Source organism: Miscanthus floridulus, chromosome 10 (assembly GCF_019320115.1).
Source record: "Miscanthus floridulus cultivar M001 chromosome 10, ASM1932011v1, whole genome shotgun sequence".
Lineage (NCBI taxonomy): Eukaryota > Viridiplantae > Streptophyta > Magnoliopsida > Poales > Poaceae > Miscanthus > Miscanthus floridulus.
In genome coordinates, this window is record NC_089589.1 from 46,649,581 (window position 1) to 46,665,236 (window position 15,656).

General features: G+C 48.9%; 2 protein-coding genes across 2 annotated transcripts; one reads left to right on the forward strand and one right to left on the reverse strand.

Moving 5' to 3' along the window:
• Nucleotides 1-3,925: 3,925 nt before the first annotated feature.
• Nucleotides 3,926-5,919, forward strand: LOC136486562 (probable protein S-acyltransferase 1). Its single transcript, XM_066483483.1, has 3 exons — nucleotides 3,926-4,183; nucleotides 4,370-4,552; nucleotides 4,668-5,919. Exons 1-3 carry the CDS (start codon nucleotides 4,064-4,066, stop codon nucleotides 5,733-5,735), a joined length of 1,371 nt encoding a protein of 456 aa, XP_066339580.1. The 5' UTR covers nucleotides 3,926-4,063; the 3' UTR covers nucleotides 5,736-5,919.
• Nucleotides 5,920-8,903: 2,984 nt separating this feature from the next.
• On the reverse strand, nucleotides 8,904-13,948 carry LOC136486564 (uncharacterized). The gene is made up of 2 exons (XM_066483484.1): nucleotides 12,646-13,948; nucleotides 8,904-9,658 (listed from the first exon to the last, which is right to left on the reverse strand). The coding sequence occupies exon 1, from the start codon at nucleotides 13,772-13,774 to the stop codon at nucleotides 12,674-12,676; it is 1,101 nt and encodes a 366-aa protein (XP_066339581.1). The 5' UTR covers nucleotides 13,775-13,948; the 3' UTR covers nucleotides 8,904-9,658; nucleotides 12,646-12,673.
• Nucleotides 13,949-15,656: the final 1,708 nt, after the last annotated feature.

Here is a 15,656-nt window from a genome sequence, read left to right on the forward strand (position 1 = left end):
GTAGTCACCTCACCGTGTTCCACTGAGTTTGTGGCACCGGTGAGGGAGACAGAAGTGAATGATGCCATTTGGGCAACTAAAGAGAGGGATTTTGAATCCCAAAAGATATCCTATGACTCCTTGGGCATAGGAAATGAATCACTACCAACAAGAAAAAGTTTGGCTGTGATAAAGAACATGATTGAACCTGCAATTGTAGGCTAAATCCCAGAGTGTGACACGGTCACCGAGTAACTCGATAGAATAAAGAGTCAGTTCACTAGCTCTTCAAAGACATATGCTACTTAGCTAAAGTGGTGGCATATGAGAGCTCACAATGCGTTGTCGAAATTATGGCAATATCGTTTAGGCCATATTTCGAGGGGGGGAATAGAAAGAAAAGTTAAGAATGATATTCTTCCTCCATTAGAGCTCTCAGATTTAGAACAATGCAGAGAATGCATAAAAGAAAAAGTGTGTAAAGAAGCGCAGGAATTTTATAGATTATTCACACAGACATCTGTGATCAGCTTTCCTATAAAGAGTGTGGATGGTTATGATTCGTTCATAACATTCACAGATGATTACTCCCATTATGACTATATTTATCCAATCAAAGAAAGAAAAGATGTATTGGATAAATTTAAGATATTAAAGATTAAAGACAGTTAGGTCTGACCGTGGTGGAGTACTACGGTCGGCATACACTAAAAAAATGGTATAGTAGCCCAGTATTCTATACTGGGCGAACCTCAGCAGAATAAAGTAGCTAAAAGAATCAATCGTACTCTGATAGATATGGTGGGCAGTATAATAATTTACTCCACCTTATAGTTGAGCCTGTGGATGGAGGCATTAAAACCTCCATTCATATTCTCAATAGAGTATCAAGAAAGTCGGTGCTCAAAACACTATATGAGTTGTGGACAGAAAGAACACCCTCACTTAACCACTTGCGTGTGTGGGGGGGAGCCCTGCTGAGGCTAAAGTGTTTAACCCAAACATTGGGAAGTTATATCCCAAAACAGTAAGTTGTCATTTATTTGGCTACACAGAAAAGTCAAAAGGTTTTCGTTTCCACTGTCCAGAGAGATATACAAAGTTTGTGGAAATGAGATATGCTGTCTTCCTGGAGGACGAATTGATGAAGGGGAGCATGGTAGCTCGAGAAATTGACCTTGAAGTGAAGCGGGTGTAAGCGCCCACTCCAATGATTCATGAGCCAATTTTCTCACTACCTGTTGTAGCTGCACCGACAGTGCTAGATACTATGGTGCCAGCACCTGTTGTTATTTCACCTGTGGCAACAATGAATGAAAATGAGGAACCTGTTCTTCAGGATTCTATAGAACCTATTGCCACACATGAGGGGGAGCAACAACAGCCTCAAACAGAAGATGTGCCAAAAGTGGAGGCCCCTAAAAGGTCTCAAAAAGTTAGAAAATCAGCTATTTCTGCTGATTATGAAGTATATAACACTAAGTAATTTCAAATGGAGAAGGATCCCACCTCATTTGAAGAAGCCATGAGAAGTGATCATTCATCAAAGTGGCTTGAGGCCATAGAAGATGAAATGAAAACAATGAATGTCAATAAAGTTTGGGATTTGGAAATAATTCCTAAAGGAGTCAAAACAGTAGGCTGTAAATGGGTCTACAGAACAAAACTTGGCTCTCAAAGGAATATAGAGAAATATAAAGCGCGACTTGTGGCAAAAGGCTATATGCAAAGAGAAGGAATTGATTACAATGAGATATTTTCTCCAGTCACATGTAAAGTTTCCTTCAGAATCATAATGGCATTAGTGGCACATTACGATTGAAAATTACATCAGATGGATGTAAAGACGGCATTTCTCAATGGAGACTTGGAGGAAAATGTTTACATGGCACAACCGAAAGATTTTGTCATGGAAGGAAAAGAACGAATGGGATGCCACCTAAAGAAATCTATTTATAGATTAAAGCAAGCTTCAAGACGGTGGTACTTGAAGTTTGATCAGTCAATAAAGAATTTTGGGTTTTAAAGAGAAGGTAGAGGATAATTGTGTCTATGCAAAGTTTAAGAATAGGAAGTTTATCTTCTTTATCCTGTATGTAGATGATATCTTACTTGCTAGTAGTGATGTCAGTCTACTACTGGAAACAAAAAAATTTGATATGAGAGATCTTGGCGAAGCCTCGTTCGTTCTAGAGATCGAGATTCACCAAGATAGAAGAAAAAGGGTATAAGGACTGTTATAAAAGGCATACATGGAAAAGATCTTAAAGAAATTCAGTATGCACAAATATAGTCCATCACCTGCTCCTATAGTCAAGGGCGACAGATATAGGGATTTTTAATGCCCCAGGAACCAATATGAGCTCAATCGATAAAGTAAAAGTGGTTCCATATGCTTCAGCTGTCGGAAGCTTGCAACATGCTCAAGTATGTACGCGCCCTGACTTTGTATTTGTTACCGGGTTTTACTTAGTAGATTCCAGAGCAATTCTGGAATAGAATACTAAAATTAGTAAAAAAGTCTTGCATTATTTGCAAGGAACGAAATGCCTCATGATGACATATAGAAGATCTGATTGACTCCACATGGTGGGATATTCAGATTCTGATTATGCGAGAGTGAATACATATCCAGACGTGGATTTTCTATCATCTCGCAAATAGGAGTTATTTCATGGAAAAGCTCAAAGCAAACTGTCACTACATCGTCCACAATGTATGACGGTTTGTAGCGTGTTATGAGGCAACGGTCAGGTGAACTAACTAACGAAGTTCATACCCGGTTTTGAAGGTGGTTGACGACATCTATAGACCACTAAAGTAATACTGTGATTATAATCTATCAGTACAGGATGCTCACAACATAAGTTAAGTGGTGCTGCCAAACACATTGACATAAAGTATTATGTTGTGAAAGATTAAGTCCGGGATCAAGTCATAAGTCTTGAGCATATAAGAACAGAAAGGATGCTCGCGGATCCGCTTACAATAGGCTTACCACCCAACATGTTCAGAGGACAGGGTGTTCAGAGAACATGTAACTAGCTTGGGTTTAAGGGAAAGCCTAAAATATTCCTGGACAAAAGTAGGCCCAAAGATAAGTATCTATTTCAGAACAGAATAATAAGTTGTAGCTGTTAAGTCTATCGGCAATGGACCGTGACGATGAGACATGCTCTATGAGCTAATCTGTAATGGAATGAACAAAAGCAAATGATATGAAAGTGAAAGATGGAATGCTCTCAAGGGGGAGAATGTTAGTTGATCTCCACCAATAGGCCCAACGGCCTATTGGGCCCTATCTCTACTCCCTGATCGGGGGAGCCCAACCCTAATTCGGTTGGAGGGCCCCTGTCGCACAGCACACATAAAAGGAAGGTGGGAGTGAGGGCTTGGACTACGAGGTTCACTGGAGCCGCCACACCCACCTACAGAAACCCTAATACCGATCTAAAGAGCTGCTGCCAGCGACGGGATGTGCCCCAACCACCGCCGTCTCCCACTGCAGGACACCACCGGCGTCACTAGACTTCATCTCGCCGGCGCTGGACATCTTCTACACCGCGACACTGGCTGCGGTGCATCTACTGAAGGGCTGGGAGCCTACTCGGATCTACGGGTTACACAGAAAGGTGCTCACATCGATCCTAACATGAGCACGACTTCTGGTCAACTACTTGTTGCACGACATCCTCCCGATAAGAGCCAGAAGGTGTTTAGAAAAGCGAAGGCTTTGTTCCTAAAAAAAAAAGCGAAGGCTTTCATCATGATCGTACATATCGTCATTCGGGAGCTGTGTGATGCGCGTGCTATGTTTAGGCATGGCGGTTCCCCTCCGCCGATCTATTCGATCTTTGCACCCCAATAACAACCAGGACGCGCTATAGCTTCTCCCACCTATGGATAGCACAATGATGTCCGAAACGGGAAAACGAGGAGACGAGCTTCCCGTCCCTCCTCCCCCACCACCTCCATTCCGGCCGCTGCCGCTCTGCAGGGCCGGCCCATGCGCGGGTGAGGTGAAGGTGACGACGACGCGGCGGCGCGCGTTCACCGGACCGGCGGCGGCCCACGGGCGGAGACGATGAAGGGGAGGCCGCTGTTCAAGAGCCCTCTCCCCCGCAGCTACCTCTCCGACACCTCCGGCGTCTCGTCGGCCGTCGTGGCCACCCACCGCGTCTACCAAGTCTGGAGAGGGAAGAATGTACGTGCGTGCGTTCGTTAATTGATGGCTAATTGATTAATTAATTCATTACAAGCTGCCGCGATCGATCGTTGCTACGTAGTAATTAACAATGGCGATCGATCGAGGACTCTCGCGTGGCCGATCCTGATGTCGTTGTCTGATCGAGATGCATGGTTTGGTCTTTGGTGCTGATGTCGTTGGCAGAGATTCCTGTGCGGCGGTCGGCTCATCTTCGGCCCGGACGCGAGCTCCATCGTGCTCACGGTGGCGCTCATCATGACGCCGCTCGCGCTCTTCGTCGCCTTCGTCTCGTTCCGCCTCGCCGAGCTCATCGGGAAGCCGCTCGGCACCGCCGTCCCGGCGACGGCCATGGCGGTCGGCGTATTCGTGAGTCCGTGGCACACATACATACAATCAATCACGGACCAACTCTATCTAGTTGTAGCACGCGGCCGGCGGCATCGATCATGATATCATTGCGATGGTGCGTGCGTGCGTGCAGGACGTTGTGGTGCTGGTGCTCACGTCGGGTCGGGACCCCGGCATCATCCCCCGGAACGCGCGTCCGCCGGAGCCCGACGACGCGTCGACGGACAGCTCCTCCTTCGCGTCCCCCGCGACGGGCGCGTCGTGGTCGCTGCCGCCGACGCGCGACGTGTACGTGAACGGCGTGGTGGTGAAGGTGAAGTACTGCCACACGTGCATGCTGTACCGGCCCCCGCGCTGCTCGCACTGCTCCGTCTGCAACAACTGCGTGGAGCGCTTCGACCACCACTGCCCCTGGGTGGGCCAGTGCATCGGCCGCCGGAACTACCGCTTCTTCTTCATGTTCATCTCCTCCACCACCTTCCTGTGCCTCTACGTGTTCGGCTTCTGCTGGGTCAACCTGCTGCTCATCTCCCGGCAGTACGGCGTCAGCTTCGGCCACGCCGTGGCGGAGTCCCCGGTCTCCGGCTGCCTCATCGTCTACACCTTCGTCACGGCGTGGTTCGTCGGCGGGCTCACGGCGTTCCACTCCTACCTCGTGTGCACCAACCAGACCACGTACGAGAACTTCCGGTACCGGTACGAGCGCAAGGCCAACCCCTTCAACCGCGGCGCCGGCAGCAACATCGCCGAGATCTTCTTCTCACCGATCCCGCCGTCCAGGAACGACTTCCGGGCCAAGGTGTCCCCCGCCGACCCGGACGCCGCCGCGCTCTACTACCTGGGCCCGCTGTCGTCCGAGTCGCGGATCAGCTTCTACACCAGGGCCAGCCTCAGCTTCGACATGGCCAAGGCCAGCTTCGACCTCAACTACTCCGCCAAGCGCACCAGCGTCGCGTCCTCCGACTTCGGCGGCATCTACGGCGGCAGCCACGGCGGACACGGCCACGGCGGGGCGCTCGACCGGGTCTCGACTACGCACCTGCAGCAGCCGCGGCACTCCATCTTCGGCGGGCCCGGCAGGGAGAGCAAGAAGGCGGAGGACGAAGCGGACGCCGTCACGGCGGAGCTCGGGGCCACCATGCACACGCACTACGGCGCCGCCGCCGGCCGCCCGCGCGGGAGGGAGTTCGAGGTGGTGTGATCGAGGTATCGCGCGCATGCAGGGGAACGAGCGAGAGGGGTCGTTGATCGAGAAGAAGCAAATGCTGCTGTGTTCTCAGCTCGATCGTGAATGCGATTTGCGCGTGTGCTTTTTTGCGTGATGTACCTACGTGTAATGTGTAAGTAGCCTCAGCTTCGTCCTCCATATGTATGTTTGGAAATGGGATGGCTCATATCATAGCATTCTACTTCCTGCATGGTACACTGTAGTTCAAGACTTCATGTGTATATAGTTGTGTTATTTATACATACATGTATATAGGCTGCCTATGCACATACATGTGAGTTGATGTCTGGAAGTTGGAGTCCGATGCTAGTAATCACCAAACAGGAGATACACCATCTCTCACTCGCATAGGAGGATGGCCCTATTTGGAATCGATTACAATTGGATTTCCGACTGTCCCACAGTGAGATACCAAAAAAATCCCGTCAAACACCTTGCGGTATCGATCATTTTTCACCACGCAAGACTCGCCCACCGAGGAATTGAACTAGAAGTCTGATTTCTCGTACCGTGGCTCCGCTAACGTGCCGTGCGGTTGTGGAACGCGTATCAAACAGGCCTATATATGTTATACGTGAGAGCGAGCACTTCGACTTCATGTCCTCTTTGACTAGGCTTTGGCTTCTCCAGAAATGGTGAAGCCAGAAAAAGCCACATTTTTGTGGCTTCGGTTTCACTACTTTTGACTAGTTTTGGCTTCAAAAGTTGTTTCCGCATGTGTATTTGGCAGGGCTTCTCCAAAAATCCACAAAAGCCTCAGGTGAAGCCCCTCTAGAAGTTGTCCCAAAGAGGCATGTGATGCACATTCTCTATATCCAGCAGCATTGTTGGGTCGATCCATAATTAGAGTTTGAAGTTTTGGGCTTGGGGCTCTAGCGACACTCTCTCAAATCCCTCTATTCGGTAGTAGTGGCCGCTACTAGACCCCGGAGATGAAGGACATCGATTGATTGGGTGGAAAAAGGACAGGAGTGGAATGACTTGATGCGCTAGCGCAGTAGCATGAACTGCCAGAGATGGAGGTGGAGGTGATAGACCGATGGCATTATGAAAAATAAATCCTTGAGGCGAGGAGGAAGGGTATGGTGATGGCAGAGTTCACTGAAATGGCATGTCGAGGTTAGAGGCAAGCTTCAGGTGTCATGTTGCCGGCGGCGGTGGAGCTGTGGTTTGAGTGGAGGCAAAAGATGACTTGGGATTGTTGTTATGTCTGACTAAATTAATCTAGGTCGCCCGATCTTCACCTAATGGGTGACAAAATCGAGTGTTTCATGGTCTAGAATACACTCCATTGATACAAATACATCAAAACAAGGCCTTGAGAAGTTAAGAGGGGCGTGTGTCCTAGGTTCAAAACGATGTTACAAGGATGAACTAATTTTCTTTCCCAAGGGTTCCTACTTCTTAGTTTAGAATACAGCCTGTGCAATCATCCAGGACCACAGTTAGAAACGAAATCTGCAAGCACATGAAGAGTATTGTATTTCTGCACTGCATGGGTGCCCCATTTTGTGCTCCCTCGAGCTCCATCAAATGCATCAAGAATAAGAACAATATTCATCTGGATGTAAATTGCTGAGCTACTAAAAGCCTATAATAAAAACTGACGGGAAGACAGAAAGCCTATCAAACCTGGCGCCAGAGTCGCCTGCAATATTTTTATTTACATTAATTGCCTTGATCAAAGCGCAAGGTGCTTTGATCTCACAGTGAACTGCATGAGCTAAACATAAAACTCACTCATATTTCAACAAAAAGACATAAAACCTAAGTTGATGGGAAAAAAGTGTGGACAATTTTAACCAAGAATGACAATTGACAACAAATAAATCAAGCCTTTTGACTGTTGAATAAAGAACGACTGGCTTCACTACCGGTCAACAAGTAGCACAAAACAAGGAGTAGATTAATCGACTTCCACTACTACCAGAAACGTTTTTCGTGGCGGACGAATTTGCTTTCCCGCAGCGGGCAAACGCGTCCGCCACCGCGTAAAGGTCACGGTAAATCGTGGCCTTCCTGCGGCGGGCCGCTTTGCCCGCTGCGGTTAATCGATTTACCGCGGCGGGCACATTAGGACGCCCGCCGCGGTAAATCATTAAAAAAACAAAAAAAAACCCAGGATCCCGCCGGCGAGCCCATTCTCAACCCCGCCAGCGAGCCCGTACGTTCCCAGCCCAACCCACCGACGCACCGGCTGGATCCGCCCACCACCGCGGCCAGGGAGCTCCTCCGCACCGGATCCGCCCACCACCGCGGCCAGGGAGATGAAGGAAGAGGGAGAGGGAGGGAAGTGTTGTACCTACCTCCACGCGCCGCGCCGCCGTGGATCCCCGCCGGAGCAGGTGCCGCCGCCATGGATCTGGCCCCAGCCGTCGTGGATCTGGCCCCGGTCACCGTCGTCGTCGTGGACGCCCCAGCCGCCGCCGCCGCGAGGAGGGAGGGGGAAGGCCGCCGTCGTGGATCCGCGCCGTGTCGATCCGCGCCATGGAGAGGGAGGGAGGAAGGCCGCCGCCGTGGTGAGGCCAGATCCGTCGGGGACGCCGTGGTAGACGCCGCCGCCACCTTGCTGTGGCGGTCCTTGCCGTCGGGAGATGCAGGTCGCGCCTCCTCTAGAAGCAGCTCGCCGGCTCGAGGGGAGGGGGCATCCCGCGGCCGCGCGTGGAGGTGCAGCTCGCCGTCAGCCTTCGTGGAGAGCTCACCGGTGCGGCCGCGTCGGAGGGAGCAGGGCAGGCGGCGATGTCCGAGGGAGCAGGGGACGGCACGCCGGTGGGGGCCGTCGCGCCGGGGGCAGGGCCGGCCGCCACGCTGGTGCTGGCCTTTGCGTCAGAGGCAGAGCCACAGCGCCTAAGTATACCTATATATACGTGTAGATGAATATCGGGCCTGATGGGCCTAGTCCTTTTCCGTGGCGGGCTTTTAACGTTGTCCGCCACGGTAAATTGATTTACCGTGGCGGACACCTTAGGATGTCCGCCACGGTAAATAGGGTATTTACCGTGGCGGACATCTTAATATGTCCGCCACGGTAAATCGATTTACCGTGGCGGACACCTTACGATGTCCGCCACGGTAAATAGGGTATTTACCGTGGCGGACATATTAAGATGCCCGCCACGGTAAATCGATTTACCGTGGCGGGCAAAAGTGCTCGCTGCGGTAAATAAAAAATGCCCGCCGCGGTAAATCGTGGGATTTACCGCAGCAGGCAAAAATAGATGCCCGCCACGGAGTGCAAAAGTGCAACGCTGCGCATATTCGTTTGTGTAGTAGTGTTCATCTGTGATTGGTATCTGACTCTGCTCAATCAATAAAGGAAAGTTGAGCATCTATTAGGAAAGTTGAGCATGCGCAACAACAGTAAACCTTCGTCTGCAATACAGCAACAACATCAGCTTTGAGTCCCAAGCAAGTTGGGTACACTAGAGACAGAACCTAACATGAGGGCCACCAACTGAAAGAATTCATATGGATCTACACTAGAAAGAGCAGGAAAATGTCAGCTTTGTACAACTCAGATAACAGAAGAGACATTTCTCAGGAAAAATATCGTTAAAAAGAATCACACTCAAATAATTTTTTTCTTAGAAATGTTTTGAAGCCCAAGACCAGGAGAACATCTCGTGCATTTCCGTAATCAAAGACCCAAAAGTCATCCAGCTCCAACAAAAAGAATTTTTTGTTTGCCAATATTATGCCAGGTGCGCAGCTCCTAATTCATGCATGTTCTTTTAAGAAATTTCTCATGCTTAATGCTAATAAAGCCTCTTGAAATTGTTTGATCTTTATTGCGATGATGATGCTCATACCTTTCCTTGTGCACGTGCACCTTTCAGTTGTGTTGAGACCATGTGAGCTCCAAGAAAAGCTTGGCAACTTATCCCTATTCTCCTTACCTGGATACAAGTGAGATAGATGATCAGTAACGCCCACTGCCTTGTAAAGATAAGAAGCATATTACTCACCCACTGTCCATTTCTCATACATCCACTGTCTGATTTTGATTGAGATTAGCTAAGTTCATTTCGAACAATCAATACAACAAATGATTAACCAAGTTCTCATAGAAACAAACAATTAATTAAGGGGGTGTACCCAGTGCAGAGAGCTCCCGCTCTGTGCGGGGTCTGGGGAAGGGTGTCAGTGGCAAGCCTTACCCTCGCCTGTGCAATGCGAGGAGACTGCGACTCGAACCCAGGACCTTCCGGTCACAGGCGGTAAGACTCTACCGCTTGCACCAAGCCCGCCCTTCAGAAACAAACAATTAATTAAATACACAAATAACTAAACAGTACACATCTTGGCTGCTGGGCACAGGCACTGTGGCTCACTTGGATCCCCCCCCCCCCCCCCCCCCCCCCCCCCCCCTCCTGAAGGCTTTCTCACAAAGATCTGGTGGAAATTCATTGTGCAAGCCAACCAGATTTACCAGAGAAAGCCTTCAAGGGAGAGAGGGACCAAGACGGCCATGCCATTTGTCACTCTTAGCTCTAGGTTTACAGTTCAGACAACATTGGAGTTGTAGGCACAAGGGATGATTGACAGAACTTGGTGAACATTTATATAGTGTTCAGAACCTACTATATATGCATGATGCAGTTAACACACACTATTAAACTAATCTGACCAAGACAGGCAACAACTGAGGTATAATTAAAACAATAAGGTGTTATTGGATTGTAGACAGGTAAGATAAATATAGGCTCAACCACCTAGAAAGAGACCAGATACTTTACCATAGTGGAACTATCTTTTTTAAGACAACTTTTGTCCAATGGTATCTGACTGTGCCTATCAATTGGTCCAACTCATGGTTATGTTTGATTCCCATTTGCTATTTAACCACCATCTTTCATGCTTGATCACCTTGTATCACAAGGCTACAACAAATTAACCAGCTTTGTATCAAGAGAAAGCTAAATGCTCACTTTCCTGTATATATGATGTTCACCAGTCTTTATTCATAGTCTTGACACCTATGCATAAGAAAAATAATAGTACATGCCAGCAGAAGTTCTTGATAAGTTGGGTAGAGCTAACAGTTTAGCCGCATCACAAGGTTCAGTAGCCTCTTTGAAGATGAGTCACAATTTTTACCCGTAAAGCATGCAAGCACTTCCATAATTAATCGAATTGCGAAGGAGTGGATGCGCTGCCCTAATCAAAGTAGCATACTTGGATAGCCATATGAAATGGTTTGGTGCAAGGAACTATCTTTAGTATCTTATAAACCTCACTCGCTACACAAGAATGCAACCACGAGAAATCACATAGCAGATATTCATACACAGTTGAAGATGTTCTGAACCAGGCAATTCAGTTGTCACATCTGCATAAGTTCAACCATAGTCCAGCAGTATTCACCCACAGACAGACTAAATGAAAAATGACAAGAATCACCTATTGGACAGAGATATAGAACATAGATGTCCTAAGTGACCTTTGCTTTAAGGAGTAGCCAATTCGCTTTTCCTAAAGAAGCACTAAGCGAAAGATTTACAAAGGTGTAAATATGGATCATAGTTGGTACAACAAGTAGTTAATTGTCAATGTCAGAATCTCTAGAGGACATCTTTTGCATCCCAGCAATATCACTGATAAGTCAATAGAAGATTTTTGCAGCTACCAAATAATATTTGGCAGCACAGTGACATGAGGAAGCATATGGAAAAATTGAAAACACACCATGACTTGGATTTGCTTTATTATTTAATGAGCAGAAGAAGAATAGCTTGCCAAAACCATAAAATAGTTCAGAAGGAAACAGCACAGATTTGCCACTCTTGGCTATCTAATTCAGTTATATAAGATTTTTAACAAAACAAAGGCATAAAGATACAAATAGTAAAATTCATTTGCAAAATTCAAGGATAAATCTAAAAGCAAAAAATCATTTGGCTAACTCCACGAAGGAAGAATATGGTCGTCATTTAGTAGCATTTAAGTTTGACATTGCCACATCATTACAAACCTACTACTAGCAGACTGCAGATATACTCCTTTGAACTAGTTGGGTGTAGTCTCAATAAGATTCAGTGAATCACAATAAAACTGAGTATGGTTCTTGTCAACCTTTCCAAATTAGCTCCAGTATGCTGTATAACCCCTTCACGTTCTAATCAAATAATTGAGAAGTAATGATATCAAATTTAACAAATCATGAGATGAGAACCCAGAAGAGGTGTCCCTACAACCTGAGGTTCTGATCCTAAATAATCTCTTGGTGCAAACTGCAAAGGGATTCTACATTCTCCGACTTCTGGTTCCACAGTTCATTTGCTACACCACTTAGACTTATATAACATCTAATTCATGGAACTATCATCATCATGAGGTCATCCATGCAATTCCTTCAGCTTCTCTCAATATCTCTCTTCGAAAAGTGTAGCACAGGCGAACAAATATAGCTAATAAATCCCTAAATGGTACTATGTGAATGTAAGAGTCAGTATAAAAAGCACAAGAGCTCACTAGCTAGTTATATGTGTGGGCATAGAGATTTGGCATATGTATGCTTCTTCACAAGTGCAACAAATGAACAACTACAACTAAGAATCAAGTAATAAACAAAAAATATTGCAAATTAAATTCCCCTGAAGTAGACAGAACTACCAAATACCAAACTGTGGACACAAACAAAGCATTGAGATCAGTACAGCAACCCTACAACAATGGTCCAGCCATAGATTGGGCTCCAACGGCCAATCAACAATGCAATTTGTCTGCAGCAGCAGCGACTAGTGCCCTCTCATTTCAACTAAAGATCAGTGTTCCACTTCCACAGAACAATTCTGCCACCATTTTGACTGGCCAAATTCCCCACCCATTCGGCCATTCCAGGGGTTCACATCTCTAACATATACTTGAGTCATTTGAAATATACCTAGTTAATCCAATACATTGCACATATTTCACTCCTGCGCCACGCTCTTGCCAACAACACCCTTCCCCTGCAAATGCTCCATCTCCGCCATTGCCCCAGCAGACGCCACTGTGGGCAATGCATCATAGGAGGATCCATTATGCCTCCTCCCCACACCAGCGCTGCTGTCAACCCCGAACCACCTCGCCACCCCGAGGAGCACCCCGGCCACGACGGCAGCCACGACGACGCAGTGCACGGACAGGGCGAGATCCATGACGGCGACGGCCCTGAGCCTAGCCTCCTCGACGTCGCACCGCGTGGTGGGCGGCGCGGCGCCGCCGGCGTCCAGGAGGCGGTGGCACCCCGCGGGCACGCACGCGTCGACGTAGAGGCTGAGCCCGCTCTGCGCCGCCCAGAGCCCGCCCACGGCGCCCGCGCAGGCGAGCCCCGCCTCGGCGACGAAGTAGGCGCCGGCCGCCGTCGAGCCCCTGGGCGCGGCGGCGGAGAGCGACGAGGCGAGGGAGGCCGCCGCCGCAGCGAGGAGGAGGAGGCGCGCGACGGCGAGCGCGTGCGCCTGGAGGTCCGAGGCCGGGAACGAGGCGGCGAGGAGGTCGGCCGCGCGCGCGAGCAGGAGGAGCGGCAGGGAGAGGAGGAGCGGGCGGAGGAGGAGGAGCGGGAGGTGGGGAGGGAGGAAGGGGAGCGGGAGGAGCGGGAGCAGCGGAGGGAGGAGGAGGAGCGGCACCAGGGACGTGGAGGCGAGCGGGAGGAAGGCGAAGGGGAGCGCGAGGAGCGGCGGGAGGAGGCGGACGAGCGGGTGGCGGAGCAGGCGGATGAGGCGGTGGTGGAGGGAGGAGGGCGAGAGGTGGGAGACGGCGGCAACGACGAGGTGGGAGAGGGAGGCGGCGAGGAGGGCGAAAGAGAGGGCGAGGTGGCACGCGAGCAGCAGCGCCTCCGCCATTGGGGTCAGTTGGAGCACGGCCGGGGTTCCGAGGAGGAGGAGCGATCGATGCCGGAGTTTTTGGGCAGGGTAGCGGAGGAGGGAGCAGGGAACAGGGCGGCGAGAAATGCGGCGGGGGCGCGGTAGCCGTGCCCGCGAGGACGGTGGAGAGGGGCACCGGTTGCCGCCGGTATTCGGTCGTCCCGGCATGGACACGGTTTTCTCCGGAAGCACACACTAACTTGAACTTGCGAGTTTGCGTGTCAGACTGGGCATTCTGTTTAAACCGAAAATTCGGTTTGGTTTGTTCGGTGTCAGTAAACTTCGGTTTCCAGCGATGAACACCCGATCGGTTATTTCAAAAATACAAAATCGATGAGTTCGGATTCAGTTTTCTAATTCGGCTTTTTGGTTTAAACCGAGATGACCGAAGTCTTCCTGCTGACCTGCTCCGCTCCTCGCTGATCTCACTCGAAGTCGCTCCTGCGCCGCTCCTGCCGCCGCGGGCACGGCCGTGCAACTCCTTTCCCTGCTCGCCGCGCCGCTCGCCAGCTCCGGTGCTCGCAGCCGCCACTCGCTTGCTCCGGCACAAGGTGCTCGTAGCCACTGCACACCCGCTTCGGCGTAGGGCGCTCGCAGCCGCTACGAGCGCCTACGCAATTCGGTGCTCCACTCGGGCGCTCGCAACTCGTCGGCGAGTCGCACCTAGCCGCCCATGTCGCTCCCCGCTCGCCCGCTCGGGTGTCCGTCTCGTCGCGTCATCTCGCGTGGGGGCGGGGCCGAAGCGGTGGTTTGGTGGAGTGGCCGAGTGGGCCTGCTAATTGGGCTGAGGTGGGCTGCTGAGAGGACGAGGAGAGGGACACGGGCTGCTGAGAGGTAAGAGTTGACGAATATTCGGTGTTCTCGGTTTACGGTTCAGTTTTACATAGAAACCGAACACCGAGCCGATGACCGATGTTTCTAAAACCAAAAACCGAAGCCAAACCGAACTATCGACTATTCGGTTCGGTGTTCGGTTTTTGGTGAAAAAGCGCCTAGGGTGATTTGCGTGAACGTGCGCATGAATGAACGGGTCTCAAATTCTCACCTACAGGCTGCCAGAGTGGATCTACAATTGTAAAGCATTAACAGTATTGCTGCCAAAGCATTGGAGTACAAAGCCATTCAACAAATTCAAAAACGTTTATGGCCTATTTGGATCAAACTATCTGGCTTAGAATTCCATATTCCACAGCATTTCAAATCTTAATTACACACCTACGTCAAATTGAAAGGGTAAGAAATAGAAAGAGCGATTTGTCGCCACACCTTCCGCTCATCTCTCCGGAGTCTGGACCCAAAAAAAAAACCTCCATACTGATAGAAACACTTTAATTAAGATCTAAAACGTAATGTGATTCTTGACTCTTAAAATAATATTCAATTACAAGAAAACATATAGGCCTTTAGAGTTTTCTTGAATCACCTAGATTAGTCATTAGTCCCAACTCAGTCAAGTAAAGTTTAGTCCTATATTTTGAATACGTAAACTATTGAAATCGACTGAAGGTAAATTAGACTGGACCAAATAGTAGTCACCTTTTAATTTACCCATTTAGATGGCCTAGGACTAAACTTTAGGTGATTACAGAGTTTAGTACAGTGATCCAAGCAGATCCTTAGACATGCTTTGCAATGAATTTCATTTGCACCATTTTGTACATTTGGACAGAAGTGTTGCTTAAATGAAGACCGAGACCCCACGATTTGATTTCACATCGGATATTCAGATGTCATTTTCAATTCACGTTTTCGTGAACTTATCAAGCAGGATGTTTCTTCTAACATATCAGTGCTTTCCTGAGATATTATTACTTTTTTTCTGTCTTCAGCTAAACTATGCTAAGCTTCAAATGTTAAAGCACAAATCTTAAACTGTTACACAACTTAGTTGTACAAAACCAATACATCAAGTTTCACATAACTACTTTGACCAAATGAGTTGATCAATAATTGGCATGTACCATAGAACTACTTTGGCACTTGTTACCACAAAGCTACAATTTTCTTGCAAAAAAATACCAACTATTTAGGGACCAGGTTCTGTGGTCCA

Coding starts and splice junctions, on each gene's coding strand:
- LOC136486562 (XM_066483483.1), top strand. CDS start 4,064: ATGAAGGGGAGGCCGCTGTTCAAGAGCCCTCTCCCCCGCAGCTACCTC. Junction 4,184..4,369: donor AAGTCTGGAGAGGGAAGAAT/GTACGTGCGTGC, acceptor TGTCGTTGGCAG/AGATTCCTGTGCGGCGGTCG. Junction 4,553..4,667: donor CCATGGCGGTCGGCGTATTC/GTGAGTCCGTGG, acceptor GCGTGCGTGCAG/GACGTTGTGGTGCTGGTGCT.
- LOC136486564 (XM_066483484.1), bottom strand. CDS start 13,774: ATGCCGGGACGACCGAATACCGGCGGCAACCGGTGCCCCTCTCCACCG.